General features: G+C 37.9%; 1 protein-coding gene across 2 annotated transcripts in view; it reads left to right on the forward strand.

Moving 5' to 3' along the window:
• Positions 1-6,871, forward strand: part of LOC134804103 (inhibitory POU protein) — a 95,564-nt gene extending 88,693 nt beyond the window's left edge. Inside the window, exon 4 of one of the 2 annotated variants that reach the window (XM_063777044.1) lies at positions 5,136-6,871. In XM_063777044.1, the coding sequence (XP_063633114.1) occupies positions 5,136-5,840 (705 nt within the window). In that variant the 3' untranslated portion in view covers positions 5,841-6,871. Of the gene's footprint in view, positions 1-5,120 lie in introns of both variants that reach the window. The other variant, XM_063777043.1, reaches the window with a different exon arrangement.
• The last annotated feature ends 13,598 nt before the right edge of the window (positions 6,872-20,469 follow it).

Raw genomic sequence — 20,469 nt, forward strand, 5'->3', positions numbered from 1 at the left:
TGGTTAATTGTACTGGTAACCATGGTAACTCCAGGTTTAACCGGTTAACCCAGGGTTAGTGGAATGGTGCAAGTGACGCTTATAGGATTAAAGGTAGCTTGTCCGCTGTAAACGCAATCGATTTATTGATTAACCTTGTCTAAGAGCACACACAGACTGCAGCCCGATTGCAAATTTTATTTTATAATTTATTTATTTTGACGATTATAATACGTACTTAGTCTAATCTATGGGAACTGTACGCCGACTGCACGCCAACTGCAACGTCCGCGTAATAAATGTATTTTCTTTCTTTCTTTCTTTCTGAACCCATACCAGTTGCAGTCGGGTAGCAAACGTTGCAGTCCGTCTGTACCAGTAGGTAAAGCCTTGCAAAAAAAAGTTTAGGTTGTGGTTCTAGATGACAATATGTATACCTACGTATAAACAAATACTTTACATAAGAAATACACAAATGCCAGATACACTTATAACTGACAATTTTATGTGAACCTGTCATGTGTAAGGACTGTAAATGAAAATCACCAGTTTCGTAGGCCGGGTCACTGACTAGGCTAGGGGCCGTTAATAATGTTAATTATTTTATAAATTTACAACATGTATTTAGTTTGAAAAGTTCAAAAGAAATCTAAACTAAATGAGGAAATTTATATATTGATGTTCTAAAAATGATATTTCACAATATCCTTTCAATAGAGGGGGCCGAGTTTTTAATTCGAGCGTTCGTTTTCGTGTGGCTCCCTTTAATATATCTCCACTACTAGGCATTCAAATTATATCAATAGAATCGCAAACGAGTGGTCAATACCACTAGATTCACAATTTGTATTTCAAAAATATTGATTCGCCGTTTTCCACAGATTTTCAAGTGACGTAAGTAATCGAGCGCTCTAAATTAAAAAATCGGCCCAGACACTTCATCCATTAGTGAGTCGCTTGTTTCGTGGCCCGACCCTCTGTAAATTCGGCCACTTGTCCAAATCATAACGTTGTGATACAAATCACTATTAACGGAATATAATTTATTTAATATCTACTCGCGATCAGGTGTAGGGAAGGGACAAGAGTCGGTAATTTATGGAAAGGGAAAAGTCGATAAATGTTAGAATCCGAGTAGAGACGAGCGTTCGCGACGGGACACGTCGATAGTATCGATACCAGAAATTATAATTGTAATAACAATTTTTTTTTAGGTTTAGCTAGACTTAGACCACGAATAAGTCTGCAACGAATTTGATAGCACACGCAGTGCAAGTGTTATTTTAAACGTCAAACTTCTATGAAATTATGTTATGAAGTATAAATAACGCACTGCGTATTATGCTATCAAAATTGTTGCAGACTTATCTTGGTCTAACTCTAGCTAAGCCTAAAAAAATTGGTACTACAATTATAATTTCTGGTATCGATACTATCGACGTGTCCCGTCTCTCAACCCACGGGGGAGCGTGGGGTACACCGGTGACATACGCACCCCATCGCGGGGACAGCAGGGCAAGGATTCACCATCGAGCCGCAAGTGTCGTTTAAATGGTACTTTTATTACCGGGGCTATGTGGAGGTACTGTTCTACAATTGGATTGATGATAACACATTTATTACATTAAATAATACAATTTTAAACGTATTAAAAACAGTTGTACGGTAGAAAGAAGAGAAATCTAATCTTCAAGGATGGGTATCCCACAGCCGTCTTCAGATCCAAATCTTTCTATCCTTCTTCTCGTTCCTCTAATTCTTAGAGAGACCGCTCTGATGATTGATATTTGTATTTTGACTTTGATCCAGTTGATTATTTGTGAGTATGGTTTGGACCATTTTTCACGGAGCTTAAGGGATGTTCTTTTTATGAAGGATTAATATTCCGTACAATTGGATTGATGACACATGAATATATCTGCGTTGAATTCAAAACAGTCTAGCCTAGGTGACCATTTTATTGTTGATAGAAAATGTCTCTCTCTCTCTCTATAGCCCTTCTCTTCCCTTTGGGTGTAGGCCTCCTTCATTTGACGCCACTCGTCACGGTTCTGTGCGACCTGGAGCCACTTCTTCCTCGCAGTTTCGATGTCGTCGTCCCAACTCGTCTGAGGTCTACTTTGGGGACCCCATGATCCGAGTAGTCGTTTACTCCATGATTCACGTACTATATGACCCGCCCATTCCGACTTTAAACTAGCTACGGAGCATTCCGTGAAATTGTCTACCGTTTATCCCGTACTAACGCGAATTTTCTGAAGATTTGCACAGAAAAATAATCGCCTGCTTTAAATGCCGAAAAGATCACACATCTCATCACACAAATAAATGCCATTAGGTACCGGGATGCTGCAAGAGGCCATGCGCTTGGCGGGGAACTAAACCCTATGGATGAACCTGGTCTTCAGAACGATATGATGTCACGATCCTCAGTATTGAGGGACCGAATGAAGAAGAAGACCGGGATTCGTACCCAGATGTTTCTGGGTCTGGGCTTCTCAGGCAGGGTCACTAACCACTTGGCCAGACCGGTCATATATCTCATTTTAAAACGACATTCTCAGAGAGCGATAATCCGATTGTGACTCTTACTAGTAGCAAGTAGCATGATCTCTACATAGAGTTAGACCAAGCTAAACTGGCAGCAACTTTGTTAGCACAGCATGTGCAAGTGTTACTTCAAACGTCATCATTTATTATTGTTTTATTTGATTTTAATGATAATATGACGTCAAAGACGTCTGTTCTAGTCGGTGCTAAATTAGCTTAGACATACCGTAAAAACTAACCCTTTTGTCCAGAAAAACATAACCTTTATCAATTTCACATTTACATCAAGAACGCCTCCCCCAAACAAACGAACTATATGAATAATTATGCCCAAAACCGGATCATACCAGATCAAAGCAGATTATCGCGGCAGAAAAAATGCATTATTTTTCGTCCTATTACCCTCCCCTTATGCGCAAACACTTATTTTGTATGGGGAGTATTGTGACGTTGATCGCTGGAAGTATACATTGTTCTATTTTTCGAGTGTTTGTGCCCATATGTTGGACAATCGGGTCGAGAGGATGCCATTAACTCTGATTTTCTGAAGCCTATCATGCTTGTGTTTAGTCGAGCGATGAGTACGGCATTGTTTTATGGGGAATTGTAACGGACGGTTTTTGTGGAAATGAGCTTTTTTGTTGTTGGCTTGATTGGAATTGTGTTTATATTGCAAACGGAAATAAATGGGTTATACGAAGAAAAAGTGACCAATTTCACATTAATTTCGTTTATTAATTTATATAGTAGTGTTTCTACTTGAAACAAGACAAAAATATATTCAATAACAAAAAAATTGTTCTGATAGTATTGTGTTTATATTTTTTGTTAGGCATATTATTATATATACAATTCATTTAAGGTATATAATCTTTGTCGATAAAAGAATTACCGTTTTATTTTGTTCTTTGCCTAATCATTTTTTTTATAATGATAACTATAATAATTTATACTTATTCTAATCTTAACGTCCAGCATAACGGCATTATTAACGTCCGTGATACGAGCTACAGTAGACTTATGATAGTTATGATTATAAAGCTAGTTAAGGCAAAGTTATGTACCTACAAAAGGCGAATTTATGGTACGTATTTTTGCTAACCCTTATTTTCAATGAACTGTAACTTTAATAACGGGGTCCGATTATGTTACCTACTGGTACACCACATCTTGATAATAGAAAAATGATGTTAAATAACAATAAATATTTAAGCATATCAGATTATATGCTAAATATTTAAATAAGATTATATGCTTAATATTTAAAGATTTATACGAATAGATCTAATCTGATGCACTTTAGGAAAACCCCCAACTCTCAGCTTCCAACACTGATAATAATGAGAAAATTAAAAATAAAGAAACGAAGGTAATCTACTGGCAAACATTTACATTGTGTTAAAATAATTTCAATATTGTCAATCATCATTTTCCTCACGTTGCTCCCGCATTTTGCCATGGCTCACGCCACCTGGGGTCAGCTTGACAACTAATCCCGAGAATTGGCGTAGGTACTAGTTTTTACGACATCGACTGCCATCTGACCTTCCAACCCAGAGGGTAAACTAGGCCTCATCGGGATTAGTCCGGTTTCTTCACGACGTTTTCTTTCGCCGAAAAGCGACTGGTAAATATCAAATGATATTTCTTACATAAGTTCCGAAAAACTCATTGGTACGAGCCGGGGTTTGAACCCGCGACCTCCGAATTGAAAGTGGCATGCTCTTACCGCTAGGCCACCAGCGCTTTTATAATGTCAATAAAAATGGGAACTACGTTTGTATGAACAAGCGGTCATCCACTATCCTCTTTAGCCCCCACGGTTTAACCGCAAGAAAACAATTGCCAACCGCCATTAGTTACCATGTAACTGCACGCGTCAAGCCGTGAGTCTGTAATTTTGTGCCCGTCCCTAGGGGGTTGTATGTCTGAGTTAGTATCAGTTGAGGGAGCATCGGTTGCCAATCTGTCTTCTTTTATACCTAGCACATTCTTTTCCTTATCTTGTTTGACCACTCTGTCACGCTTCTATTTATGTGTTTTATCAAATAAATAAAAAAGTTGATTGCCACTGGATGTCTTTCTGTGTTCTTTAGCTGTCGATTATAACTCTCTCTCTTCTTAAAAACTAAATTTCACCTCATACAAAAAGCTCCACTACGTCACATTTTTTGGGGACAAAAAACAAGACTAAGAAAAGAATTTTGACCCATACGTGTTAGCTGTGGCCGACGATGGTTAGCGAACAGCGTAGACTCTAGACTCTAGAGGCTTCCGGCTACAAAGAAGGTGTCTTATGAGTTATGCACGTTGCTGGCTATTTATTATATAACTACATATTATAGTAAAAAAAAAAACTAAACCCCATAGAAATTCTTAATAGAAAACTGTTTTAACAGTTTGACTCTTGAACTACACTCTTGGGTATGCAATGTTTTAAATATACTCCGTATTCATCGGTCACAACAAATATACACATCGAATTATAAAAACCCCCATCATTTTTTACCACATCTCCATAAGTAATATAAAGCCATCTTCCAAACCAATGCCATAGCTATTGACAGTACGATAAAACGAATTACAAAAAGCATTTCTTCTCACAGATGGGCCACCACGGCATGGAGAGTCTCGACATGCTTGACCCGCTCAGCTCCTCATCCATGACCACCCTAGCACCCATGGGAGAGGTCGCGCCCCCACACCACCAGCTGCACGGCTACGGGATGAACCATGTCATGAATCATCACCACCACGCAGGGTCCTTAGGGCACGCACCACCAGCTCATCTAGCTCACCCGTCAGCCGCTCTTCATCCAGATACAGACACAGATCCAAGAGAGCTTGAAGCTTTTGCAGAGAGATTCAAACAGAGAAGGATTAAATTGGGAGTAACTCAAGCAGACGTCGGGAAAGCACTAGCGAACCTGAAGCTACCTGGTGTTGGAGCGCTCTCCCAAAGTACTATCTGCCGCTTTGAAAGCCTTACTCTAAGTCATAACAACATGATCGCTTTAAAACCGATCTTACAAGCTTGGTTGGAAGAAGCAGAGGCCCAGGCGAAGAACAAAAGACGGGACCCCGACGCGCCCAGCGTCCTTCCTGCTGGCGAGAAGAAACGCAAACGCACATCCATAGCGGCACCAGAGAAGAGGAGCCTCGAAGCGTACTTCGCTGTCCAACCACGCCCTTCCGGAGAGAAAATAGCAGCGATCGCGGAGAAACTTGACTTGAAGAAGAACGTGGTAAGGGTGTGGTTTTGCAATCAGCGGCAGAAACAGAAGCGGATGAAGTTCGCCGCGCAGCACTGACCGGGGGGGGGCGGCGCGGCGCTGCTCTACCCGGGTACCGGGTACGGGTACTAGCCGCCCGCGACACCTTACCCGGTCTCCCCCTGGGGTCGACCACTCGTAAGCAATAATAGTTTCGATCTCATTCCTTTAACACATCTCAATTCGTAGCGTAGCTCCTTTTGTATTCTCATATTATATTTTTCGAGACACAGGGTATATATTCGATTATATACATATCATTACAGTAACTAGAGGTCGCTTCACCGTATCATTTCTGCTGTTTTGATGTTTTACCAACATCTTGTACATGAAAAATTGAAATTCAGGATTTTAAAGAGAATGTGCCTTGCAAATATCAATATTCTGTGTTTAATGTTAAAGTGACTTGAACGCCGTGTGGCGTCGCGTCGGCAGTGGCGCCGGCCACAGGCGGTAGCGGGGCGGGAGCGATCCGCTCTTCGCTCGAGCCGTACGTGGATTGGACAAGTAAAATGTTAGAAGAAGCCTTATTAGATGCGATCAAAAGCATGAACAAAATTTAACAAAATCGCAACGTGGTACCTAAGAAAAAGTTTCTTTATTAACTATTAGAAACACGAAGGAAATGTTAATGTTTTTATTATTATAAAGTCTTCATATTACTTGTCTAATTCGATTAAATTCGATCAATTCGTTAGTTCTGTTCTGATACTATAAAACTGTATAAAGTTTAATTAAGGGTATACTTTCAATTTTAGTTGTTAGTATCCAGTAGTCATGATTTAACGATCATTTAATATTAAAAGCATTTCACGAAAGGCACAATTAAATTAGCTTAAGAAGTTACTAGTGACATTTAGCCAAAATAGTTTTAAAATTTCATTTGTAAATAACACATTTCGATCTAATAGGCATTTAGAATAGTTATATAAATAATTCAAGTGAATTAGTACAAGGCGGGATTCGTGCTGTGCATTTCAAGCATGCCAAAAATAAGTGTATGATAGTTTTGAGGCCAAATCTCCGGACATTTGATGGAAGTTTTCTTTCTTAACCAATTGTTAAGGCAGTGCTAATAACCTCTTGTCGCCTATGAATCAAACCATGCCATGCAATTTTGATATGTCAAAATACAAATTCAAATTATAATTGTATGGAATGCCTTTTTATAGGCCTCTGGGCGGCTAAAGTATAAAAATGTGATGAAGTTAATATTAAATTGAATATCAATTGAAACTTTACTTGTATTTGGCCCTTTAAATTTAACAGCTTAATGTAATAAATGTAATAATATTGGTATTGTTAAAAATTATCTTAGTTATTTCTCATAACGCTCCGCTTAAAGCTCCATGGGCATAAGCCTTATCCATACCGTAGAATAGGGTTACTTTGATTCGCGGGGTAACATTGATCATCGATTTTTGAGGAATAGGGAGTTGATTTCTGAACTCAAACTTAAACATTTTATGATGCATAAAATGATCAATCAACCCCACGAATCAAAGTAACCCCAGTTTACGGTATTATATTTCTATAATAATGGCACACTTGTTAATGACATGTAACAGACGACAGACCTTCGAAGATTTGGTTCATTTTTTAGTTTTTTCTTTTACATGTCCTATGTTATATCAGTTATATGGCGTTGTATTCACCTTTTAAGAGGCAAGATTTAGGGTAAATTCGGGCAATTACGTGACATGCGCAAATCTGTGACACCATACTTCATGTTAAAGTAACTAGTGGGAGCCTAGCCAATGTGGCAATCTTTGATAGAAAACGCAAATCGAAACTTAAATAATGTATGGAAATAGGGATGTTGACATTTTTAGGGTTCCGTACCCAAAGGGTAAAACGGGACCCTATTACTAAGACTTCGCTGTCCGTCCGTCCGTCCGTCCGTCCGTCCGTCCGTCCGTCCGTCCGTCTGTCACCAGGCTGTATCTCACGAACCGTGATAGCTAGACAGTTGAAATTTTCACAGATGATGTATTTCTGTTGCCGCTATAACAACAAATACTAAAAACAGAATAAAATAAAGATTTAAATGGGGCTCCCATACAACAAACGTGATTTTTGACCAAAGTTAAGCAACGTCGGGAGTGGTCAGTATTTGGATGGGTGACCGTTTTTTTTTTTGCTTTTTTTTTTTTTTTGCATTATGGTACGGAACCCTTCGTGCGCGAGTCCGACTCGCACTTGCCCGGTTTTTTTTTAGAACGGTTTTCATTTTATAGATAGACACGTAATTATTACAAAAAAATATATTTACAATTTTTATTTATTGATTTTAAATATAAAATAGAGTTCAATTAGTTTAGTGTTTAAATTTGGCGGCTAAACGCTCCAAGCGATCTTGATGAAGTCACGATGTGATAAATAAACAAACTGCTGTCAAACTGTCAGCGTAGATCAAAAATGTAGTTTCCTTTTTAAAGTACATACATTATATGAAGCTATAATAATGAACAACAAGTTTTAAAGGTGTTGTGCAGTGCCTATGTGTAAAAGAACAACAATCATGACACTAGAGTGCCTAGGTAGTTATTCGTATTCGCCCTTTGATTAAAATAGTACCTAATTTTCATGCCGAGTGCAAAGTGTGTCATTCATTACTTACGAGTCCCGAGATCTCTTTTATGAGCCGTAGGCCGTACTATTTATTGAATAATAAACAAATATAATTATAATTTATATCGTATTATAATATTTATTGTACGAAATAAATGTCTAATGGCGAAATAAAAAATAAATACCGTTATTGAACATCCAAATTCTTCGGTGGTCACGTATGGATTACGGTCAGGCTTGAAAACTTGTCTGTTGGTGTTTCTCACAGCGTGACGTAACGCGCTACGATTGGCGTTTGCAATCACGTGATATTGGACATTATTTCAAATATTTATGATTATTTTTAATTAATTTGTTACGCATATTTACACTTGCGAAATATGATTTTCAGCATCCTAATATTACCTGCTATGGTAAAAACATAACATGTTATATATTCGCGATTCATGTCAACATCCCTACTGTCACGTGACTTTTCATAACATAACATGTTATCCTGATAAATGCATTTATTTAACGAAAATAATATAAACTTAATACTTAAGTACCTTATAAAATAAAATAACTAAAACTAAACCTAACAAAAAAATAACAATCCCTAAAACCTACCTTCTATGCCTAGGCCCCTCGGCAAGGTGCCCATCGCGCAGGCAGCATTCCCGCGCTGTATAGCGCTGGCAATCCTTTGCGCGTGAAAGCTGCCCGCGCGTGAGTCCCCTGTTGCCTCCCTTAACCGCTTACCAAGCTCCTTAAGGAGCCCACGCGCTCCTCTACCCCACGGTCCGAGTGTCTCGACGCCAACGTCCTAATAAATGTTATCTTTTGGTTTGGCGTTTGTCATTTTGGCTAGGGGGCTGTCCATAAATTACGTCATCGATTTTTGACGATTTTCGACCCCCCCCCCTAACATCATCCAAAAATCATGCTTCGAATGACCCCGTTTCCTCCTACGTCATGCTACCATCATCCGATGTCCAGACCCCCCCCCCCTAATTTGAAATGACGTAATTTATGAATAGCCCCTAGGCAACTGTTAGTGCGGTAATACGTAGTCTTTGTACAGTGAGCTGCGAAATCGCATGGAGAAATTTATGAATGAATTAATTGATAAAGTCGCCATGCAATTTTGCGGCTGATGGTACATTCTTCCAAAAACTATTTGGCACGAAATAGCTCAAGCTTTTTCCAGTTCAAAAAGTTGTTTTATATTTGATGACGCACAAAATGAGAAAGAAAATGCTTTTATTATAAATGAATATTCGAAATCAAAATATTATTAAGAAAGAAAATTTCCATCAAGTATCTTTAAAGATTATAAGCATGAATCCAGTTCGAGACAGCTTAAGAAATTAAAAAAAAAAGTAAAAAAGTTTGCGAATTATAAATAGTATTTTTAAAAGATATTTTGTAAATATAGAATCTAAATAAGTAATCAACACGTGCAATTTAGATATCAGTAATTATTGTAACTGATAGTAATATATCGTCTTACTGAAACTACCAAATAATATTTTAAGTCAGGCAGTTGTACACGAGACGAACTAACTAAATATACGTCGAATGTTTCCTTATTCTTTGTGTTGAAATATATAGATAAACTAGGCAAAAAAGATAAAATAAACCAATCCAAAGAAATGTTACTAATACAATATGATCTCAGCCTCAATTCTACACAAAAGTGGGAATCTCATGAAAAGCCTGACAAAATTATATTTGGCCCTGATATAGGGTCGCTACAAGCAGCTTACATAATTATTATGGCAATAATGTACGTATGTCATAGGATCATTGCGCTAGTTTTCATCCGGCTCTATAGTCTGTATCTTTAGGTATTTAAATAAAAGTAAACAAAGAATTTGTAAATTGTCGGGTAGTTATAACATTTATTGGCTAACCGACTAATTACAAAATCGCCTAGATCAGTCACTGAACAACCTGACTTTAACCTACATTATTTAACCGTGTAATGTTTCCATCTACCCTCAACTGGCTTAAGGAGCCATTTGAGGGTAGATTTTGTTTACTTTTATTTAAATACCTAAAGATACAGAGTATAGTTTCCGTCCACTTGACGAAATTTGAATATAAACCTTCATTGCTGCACAAATTTCGACTTTGTCCAACTACATAAAAATTATATTTCGCATGTAGCAAATTAAAAATGAAATGTATTATTTGCTAATCCGTCAACTGGACGGAAACTGACACTGGACGGTAAAATGACGCAATAACCCTATAAAATGTCAGTACCGGTTATGACACAATTAATACACATAATTTCAAAACATTTTTTAATGCTACGCGATCCTTTGTCCTTTTATTTCATGTTTATGTTTTATTGTATTCAAAATATATTTTCTTGCCTCTTTAGAAATATTTTTGGGTATTTTTTTTCCGTTTATAGTATACTGGGTCAACCAGATCTTGTCAGTAGAAAAACGCGGCAAATTTGAAAAATGTAGGCGCGAAAGGATATCGTCCCATAGAAAATTTGAATTTCGCTCCTTTTTCTACTGACAAGATTTGCTTGACCATCTATAGTGAAACCTTTTCTTCTTTTTTTATGGCTTTTACTAAAGTAGCCAGCGTCATATCGATGTATTAAATTAAAAAGAAGAAACGGTAATTTAGAATGATAAAACTAACTTTTCTTCTTATTTACATTGGTGACATTAGATGACTTTCAACGTCAGTTGTCAACTCTGCTAATCAGTAAAATAAACATTTAGTGCCAAATAAAATATTGTCAGGATAGGGTTCTTACTTCGCTGTTACAGATTAAAAGAAAACAATCTACCTACAGTTTATCACTGTCAATATTAAAAAACGATAAAATAATAGCATTTTTTAATTGACGTGTTATAGGCGTCGCCATGGCGTCGCCTTATCGGTGTATAATTAAATGAACCAAAAAATTTAGTCTCGTATACAAATGAGTTGTAAAACGCTTTATTCTGAAACAATTCTAGTCCTGTTTTGTTTTTTTTTTTACGCTTTAAGAAACTTAGTGTGATATTATTTTTACTATTTATTATATTTTAAAGATTTCGATGTAACGGAACGAGTTATTTGATTTTACAACCTGTACATAAAACAATTTTGTCACTGCCAAAAAATACATGGTAAAAAATTCATTTCAAACCATCAAACCACTTAAGACGACAGTGGACCACCACTTCTAACAAACGTGGTCCCCATATGTATACACAATTTATTGTATATTTACCATTATCTATGCCACTTTGCTTGACTTTTTTCGATTTTTTTATTATTTTATGAGTTAGTAGCGAAAAACCAGTTGTTTCAAAACTTTTATAAAAATTAAAAAGTCGAAAAAATGTAGAGGCATAGCTGTGGTAACTAAACATCAATTTGCGTTTAAATATTATCCGTCGTAGAGGAAAATGAGTACTGTGTATGGAAAGGCAGTCATCCGGTCGACCCCTTTCATCTTAAAAAAACTCTGTGGATGATTAAAAAAAATACATGTAATTTACGTTACTTCATTAACTATATGGCACAGAGTAAATAATAGTACTACTAGGTACAGAAGATTCACTCTCTAACAAAACGCCGCTGTTACGATTAGGACACATATAGCCGCTAAGTCTAGCCACCAAAATTGATGTGGGACGGATGTACTTGTAGCTACCTGTTGCAAAACGACGAAATCGCGGAGTCAGCCACGCCTGGCCATAGCTCATGTCAAATAACTCGATTCGACGATGGTTAGTTTGTTATTGCATTTCTAGACAAAATTTATTTTATTGTATTTACGTTATTTTTTATTCTAAGAGGGGGATATGTCATTCTTTTCATTATTTTTTACTTATAATTTTGTATTTGTATAACTTTAATGACTAGTTTTGAAACTGGATTATTTATTACTTGATATAAATAGTTATTAATTTATTATACTTTGTTAAGGACAGTTGTTTATTAGTAGGACATTTAATTGAACTGTACCTATAGTGTATAATGTTTTAATAAAACCGAAAATGTTTATAATTAGAGTATAACTTTACTGTGTACTATCCCTCTCTAGCATATTATGACTGTGAATCGCTAAAAAAATCCATTAGTAGAAGGGCAGTTTTATACAGTCTATGAAGATTAATTTTATTAAAGTTTAATTAAATTTAGAATAAGAATAAGAATAGAAAAAAATCATTGCATTGAGAGAAATATCTCCCAAGCATTCGTAATTGCCCTACTCTCCCCTGACCAAAGATTTTTAGGTAAAATTATTTCCAGAAAAGCATATACCTACGAATGGAAACAGTTTCCAAAAACAACTGTTTCCATTCCAAAATTGGTTACATACAGGCAACAGATTTTAGGAAGCAAAATTTTATGATAGGTACAAATCGATAGTTGAATTTATCGATATAGGAACTCCCCTGAAATGCGAGGTCTGGTATACAAGAAAATGGTTTATGATAGTTATATTATACATAAACAAAAACATTTGGAGTTTTTGTGTAACATTATGTTGTGTAAAAAAACCTACTAATGGATTTTTGTAGCGTGAAGAATTAGACTGGTTTTTTTTTTATTATTGCCTATATGCGATTATTTTAAGCTGATTTATTATTTTAAATTATTGTCATTTCCTATGATAAGTTAAAGTAGGGCCTAGATTCTTGCAATCATTATTAATTAATTGTTATTGATAATAAAAGGAAACAATCTTATTTCGGAAACCAATAAAAAATTGAAAATAGAAATATTAGTAAACTCTGGTTTTATTCAACCTGCATGGATATGGTTGCACTTTATCGTCTATCACCGTGGCCGTCTTGTCATTTCGAGCAACACCGGCGACTGACACACAGATTATTAATATGTAGCTAACTGACTGACACGTCGGAAGGGAGGAGCCCAAGCGATATCTTACCGTACAAATCTTACCATACACAGTTGCACTTCTCACTCAATACATATAAAATCCAGTCTGTAATGATGACACAAATACATATTCGTAGAAAATGACACACGTCAAAGACAAATCTTGCACACCTTGATCTCTTTTTGTTTTGTGTATGTTTCGAGATACAAAGGTAAACGAATTAAAAAACGGTATAATAGGCCGAGAGGTAATTATACAAACGCGTAAAGTAGATAGTTAGATACAGTAAAGGAATTATTTTCTATACTATTTCGTACCTTCTCACAGTGACAATAGTATGAGGTCTAGCGACTTTCATATTGATTGTCACTGTGACAAGGTACGAAATGGTAGTAAACGGTAGAACATTCGTGTCACTAAATTGGATACAGAAAATACAAATTAATATCTAAATATTTGTATAAAAGTTATCTGCTTAGGGGCTATTCATAAATTACGTCATTTCAAATTAGGGGGGGGGGGGGGTCTGGACATCGGATGATGGTAGCATGACGTAGGAACGGGGTCATCGAAGCATGATTTTTGGCTGATTTTAGGGGGGGAGGTCAAAAATCGATGACGTAATTTATGGACAGCCCCTTATAACTAAATGGTATTGGTAGGCACTATAGTCTCTCGAGTCTCTTGAGTCTAAATTTAAAAAACTCGACTCATTTTACGAGACTGCGCTACAAAAACTTTCATGTCTCTTTTAAATAGAATAGAAATAGAATAGAATAGAAATAATTTTATTCGTAAGCACAAACACAAAATAAAAACTTATACTAAACAGAGAAACATAAAGAAGAGAAAGTGCCACGAAATGGTCTCACCTCAGCATGTTGCTGGCGACTTCCAGCGCTGATCTTCCGATAAGACCATCCGGTGAAACAATCACGACAGGTAACATGAATAACAAGAGAATTAACAACAAAATTAATACATACAAAATACAAAGATAGTAATAAGAATACAAAAGACAAAGATAGCAATTAGTCAAGAATACATTACAATAAATTACTATGTATAGTTTTACTACGTACAATACAGCTGTTACATTATCAGGTCAAACTCATCTTGGCCGTACATTACGCCTGACATTACATCTAGCGCCATGCGGCAGCTGCGCAAACTAAACTAAAATGACAAATAAAACAGGTCGATTTGTTACGAACAAAAGCAGTTTAAGCAATATTTTATCGACCATACAGATTTAACTACATATAGAGAGTCACAAGAGGGCGAGAATAACATTTTTAAAAGTAATGTGCTATGGCAATGCAGAGGGAACGTAATCTAAGTGGTAAGTAAAAGCAGAAACTACAGGCAGCTTGTATCGTGTAAGCAGGTTTCCTGGCTAAGTTGGTGGCTAAGCATGTACTGTTTAAGCTTCGTTTTAAAAGTATGAATACTTTGCAGGTTCCTCATTGGCGGTGGCACGTTATTCCAACATTTTGAGGCAGTATAGCGATAGCTGCCCCGGAAAGCTGCCGAAGCGTGGCGTGGCGTCAACAATTGAATCCCACATTTACGGCGGTCGCGGAGCGTGATGCAAGATAACTTGTTACAAAGATATGCAGGGGTTTTATACTTCAGAACTCCGAAGAGCAAACAAGCCAAATGAAGTTTACGACGGTGCTGCATTTTGAGGATCTTATGACTATTAAGAAACGGAGTGACGTGGGCTCTCAAAGGAATATCAAAACAGAAGCGAGCACAGGCATTTTGAACACGTTGTATGAGTCTTTTTGTTTTAGCAAGTAGCCTAGGCCCAGTTACAACATCCATATAATTAAGTTTTGATAGTACAAGTGACTCGATCAGTTGAATGCGCAAGGTTTCGCTTAGGTATGGCCGAATTTTATATAGCACCTTAAGCTTATAGAAGCAACTTCTTACAGCCTCTGCGGTATGCTTTTCATATCGAAGTCCACAATCCATTAAAAGGCCCAGATTTCGCGCTTCATACACCCTCTCAATTGGTTCATTCATTAACATAACATCTACTGAAGTACTGACACCAGCCAGTTGGTGCTTGCTGCCAAAGACAAGGTACTTTGTTTTATTTGGGTTAAGCAGTAGGCAATTTTCTGTAGCCCAGGTTGCTATACTCGTGAGGTCTTGATTGAGTTTCTCTATAGCAGTGTTAACTTCCGATGGCTTACATGATATGTAGACCTGTATGTCGTCTGCATATATGTGGTATTTGCAATGCTTAATGTGAGACACAATATCAGCAGAATAAAGTATAAAAAGGAGCGGGCCAAGTACCGATCCTTGAGGGACTCCTCTAGTAAGCTCTGCTTTTTCTGAAAAAAGGGAGGAACCATCACCAAGGCGCACTTTAACTATCTGTGACCGATTGCTGAGGTAACTTTGGAACCACTTTATAGTTTTCTGGTCAAAACCATAGTAGGTTAACTTAGATAATAGCAGATTTATATTTAAGCAATCGAAAGCCCTCGAGAAATCAAGGAGCACTAAAAGAGTGCACATGCCTTTATCCTGAGCATCCAAAATGTTGTCAGAAACATCAAGTAAAGCGGTTGTAGTGCTACGTCCTTTCCGAAAACCCGATTGGACATCCGGCAAAATGTTGTTGGTTTCTAGGTAGGTGGTTAACTGAGCACCGACAACTTTCTCCATTATTTTAGACATACATGGTAGTATGCTAATTGGCCTAAGGTCCTTAATCACAGATGGGTTAGCTATTTTAGGCAAGGGGTTTAAATCTCGAGTCGAGTCTTTGTTTAGTTTGTTTAAACGCTACTCAAAATAACTCGAGCCTCTGAATAAAGACTCCGTCAACATTTTCTTGAGTTTTCGCTAAGTACTAATAAATTTCCATAAAAAGGTCTGTCGACTTTATTAAGGCGTGTTGTGAGACGTGTGATATAATCGCCTTGCAGGAGACGTGGCTCCTACCACACGACCTACCATACTTGGGGAGCATACATGAAGGATTTGGGCATGCAGGCACGTCGGCGGTGGACACTGCGGCGGGGATCCTGCGCGGGCGACCCCACGGCGGTGTCGCCCTCTTGTGGCGGAAGGATATTTGTCAATCGGTGTCGATAATCGAGTGTGATAGTCCGCGGTTAGTGTGTATTAAAGTGACCACCGGTGGTCGGCAGTTATTGATTATGAGTGTATATATGCCTGTAGACATAAGTGAGAATTTGCTGGAATTTACACAGTGTCTTGGAGAAATTTGTGCCATAGTGGAAACTGCTGACGTAGAATCTGTGATAATTTTGGGTGACTTTAATGCGCATCCTAGCGAGAACTTTGGTAAGGAACTTTTGGATTTTTGTTTAGAGAACGGTTTAACTTGTGCTGATATTGTTAGGTTAGGTTTACACTCTGATAGTTACACTTATCTTAGTGAGGCGCACGGATCGAGACGTTGGTTAGATCACTGTTTAGTATCAGAGTTAGTGCTAAAATCTATTGTTGATATTAAAATAAATAATGATGTATATTGGTCGGATCATTTTCCGATGGTGTTAGAAATTAACATAAGCATTGTGAGATGTAAGGTAAATTTGAGTAATAGACCGCGTAATTATGTAATATGGGGCGAGAGGAGTTCAGAACAGGTAAGTGAGTATCACGACGCCTGCAACAACAGGTTGCGTGATATTGACCTTCCTGAGGAGCTCAAAGAATGTTGTGGCAGGAACTGTGACAATGTGGGACATCATATGATTATAAACCACCTGTATAGTAGAATAATAGGTATTTTAGTTGAGGCGTCTGTATTGAGCTGTAAAAAGTCTGTAAAGCGGAAAGGAGGATATATTACAGGATGGAACAAACATGTGAGTGCGGTGCATAGGGAGGCGAGACTGAAATTTCTGGAGTGGGTAGCTAGTGGTAAACCTAGGTCGGGAAGTATATACCATGACATGTGTGACAGTAGGCGCAGGTTTAAGTGTAGGTTAAAGTGGTGCCAAAACCACCAGGACCAAATTAAAATGGATGTTTTGGCCTCCCATCGCTCAAAGGGTGATTTTAGGTCCTTCTGGAAGCACACTAATTCCCTTAATGTAAGACCTAGCCTGCCAGTTAGTGTAAATGGATGTAATGAGCCAGCGGAGATAGCACGGTTATTTAAAGATAAATTCAAGGTAGAATCACCTCTGGGTTCCACTGTACAGTCATGCAATGCTGAGTTCGGTGCTGAGTTCACCGTGTTCACATGTAAGGAAGTGTCCGATGTGATCCGTCATATGACGCGAGGAAAGTCACCGGGACATGATGGGCTCAGTATCGAGCATCTGCAGGCCGCTGGCGTACACTTACCCAGAGTGTTAACCGTGCTGTTTTCGCTGTGTATTGGTCATGCCTATTTGCCGGATGAAATGTTGAGGACAATTGTCGTACCAATAGTTAAAAATAAAACCGGGGACCTGTCAGACGCAGGTAACTATAGGCCCATCTCATTGGCTACAATAACAGCTAAAGTACTTGACGGTGTGCTTGACTTGCGACTTGGTAGATATCTAAAATTACATGATGGGCAGTTTGGTTTTAGAGCAGGATTATCTACCGCGACCGCCATTTTAAGTTTAAAGCACACCGTCAAGTATTACACAGAGAGGAGCACGCCTGTATATGCGTGCTTCCTCGATCTGTCTAAAGCCTTTGACATGGTGTCCTATGGTGTTCTGTGGGAGAAACTAGCAGCAAGTAGGGTCCCGCGTGAAATAATAGATATTTTTAAATATTGGTACGGCAACCAGACCAATACGGTTAGATGGGGGGTAGCACAGTCGGAAGCATATAGGTTGGAATGCGGAGTGAGGCAGGGGGGTTTAACCTCACCGAAGCTTTTCAACTTATATGTTAACGGACTGATAGAGGAGCTCAGCAGAATGCCGGTGGGGTGTTATGTCGACGGCGTTAGTGTGAACAACATAAGCTACGCCGACGATATGGTGCTGCTGTCCCCCTCTGTCAGTGCACTCAGGAAAATGCTGAGTGGCTGTGAGGCCTACGCGAAAACTCACGGTCTTGTATATAACTCCAAAAAGAGCGAAGTCTTGGTCTTCAGGTCAAAGAAAATGAACCCTGAGCACGTGCCTGCTATAACTTTGAATGGTAATGACCTACAGAGGGTGTCACAGTTTAAATACCTCGGGCACTATGTGACTGAAGACCTCAAAGACGATCTCGATTTGGAGAGGGAACGAAGGGCATTAGCGGTCAGAAGCAATATGTTGGCTCGTAGGTTTGCCCGTTGCTCGAAACAAGTTAAAATCACCCTTTTTAAGGCGTTCTGCCAAGTATTTTACACGGGTAGCCTATGGGTCAACTACACGCTGAAAGCCTATAATGCCCTTCGTATCCAGTATAATGATGCCTTCAGAGTCCTGTTGAGGTTGCCACGGTTCTGTAGCGCGTCAGGAATGTTTGCCGAGGCACGTACCGACGACTTTTATGCGATCAGGCGAAAGCGGGTCGCATCTCTTCTAAACCGCATCCGACGCAGCGACAACAGGATACTGAAGGTAATCGCTGACAGACCAGATAGTTCCATCCTGTGCACTTGGGTCAACATTATTAATTGATAAGATATCGCCATATTTTGATATTTTTAGGACATTTGTTTATTTTTATTTGTACTTTTGACATGAAATCATTATTTATTTGAATAACAATATTGTGACATCCTTTCAATTCTAGTCAATTTTATTTTACTTATTTATTTTATTATATATTAATGATTTCAATTAATTTTAATGTATTTATAAATCTTGATCTCATTGTCAATTGTCAAAACATTGTGTCAATTATTTACCTGTATCTTTGCCTGTATGTACCTATAATGTTAATGATTAATTTTAATGTACTTACTAACATGTAGCTGTAATGATATGATACTAACAATATTGTATGGAATTTTTTAATGTTCTGAAATAAAGATATTTTATTTTATTTTATTTTATTTTATTTTAATAGTAACAGTTAGTACACCAAACGAAAACCAAAAATTGCCAATCGTCGGAAATAATTCGTGTGCGGAATGGTGTATTAAACAACATACTAACAGTACCGGAGGATGGGGCTGAAGCTAACGGGTAGGAGGGGATTTAAATGTCCCTTTTTATTGTTTTTCGTAAATAACTCGTAAACGGTGGCCCGTACCAAAAAATGTTTTTTTACATACATAATCTACATAAAATTGTCTACAAAAAAGTTCACGTACACGTTCTACTAGGACCCATATTTAAAAAAGATTTTAAAGCGGGATAACTTTCCCGAAGAAATTTTATACAATTTATTTACGTATAAGACATTTTTTTGCTATGGGCTACCGTTTACGAATTATTTACGAAAACCTATAAAATGGGACCTTCAAACTCCCTAGCTTCACCCCCACCCTATAACTATGCCAAAATACGCGATTACACATATTATATCTCCCGTTTCCTTCGTTTGGTGGCCACTGGCCACCTATTGACTGGATTGGGTAAGTAAAGATAAATACGTTTGTTGTAAAGCCCCTTTTCAATGGATCAGAAACTTGCTTGTGATAATTTTCGTTACACTGCGGCATTTGGTCGATAGACTGATTTATTTGTACCCTGTAATTAGAGTTAGACCAAGAAAAGTCTGCAGCGATTTTGATAGCAATGCGCAGTGCAAGTGTTATTTATACGTCATAATTTCATAGTAGTTTGACGTTAAAAATAACATTTGCACTGCGTGTGCTATCAAAATGGTTGCCGGACTAGTCTTGGTCTCACTCTAGCAATGTGTCGAATATTTCATGGCAGTTCTCGCACCATGTTGGAGCTGTTTCCCACTGACGTCCAGTTTTTTGCGGGTACGGTTTTTTGCAGGATCCTATTTTCTGTAGTATGCATGCGGGATCCCGCAAACAGAATCCTCGTGTAAAAGTTACTATATTAGCACCTATACTACTAAAACGGGATCCTGCAAAACCGTACCCGCAAAAAACTGGACGTCAGTAGTAAATAGCTCTAACCGCATCAGGCGAGGGGCACGCAACGTTTTGACTCAATACCTTTTCTATTTACACAATCGCCCTCATCGTAAATTTAGCCCATGGCATCTCATCAGCTTAAACTAAAACAAACTTCACATTAATTGAACTATAATCCTTTAATTTAATTTTGTTTTGTACCCGCACGCGTTACCAACTTATCGTAGTGGGGCTGATTTTAATAATGATGCCGAATT

This window comes from Cydia splendana, chromosome Z (assembly GCF_910591565.1).
Source record: "Cydia splendana chromosome Z, ilCydSple1.2, whole genome shotgun sequence".
In the NCBI taxonomy this organism is placed as follows: Eukaryota; Metazoa; Arthropoda; class Insecta; order Lepidoptera; family Tortricidae; genus Cydia; species Cydia splendana.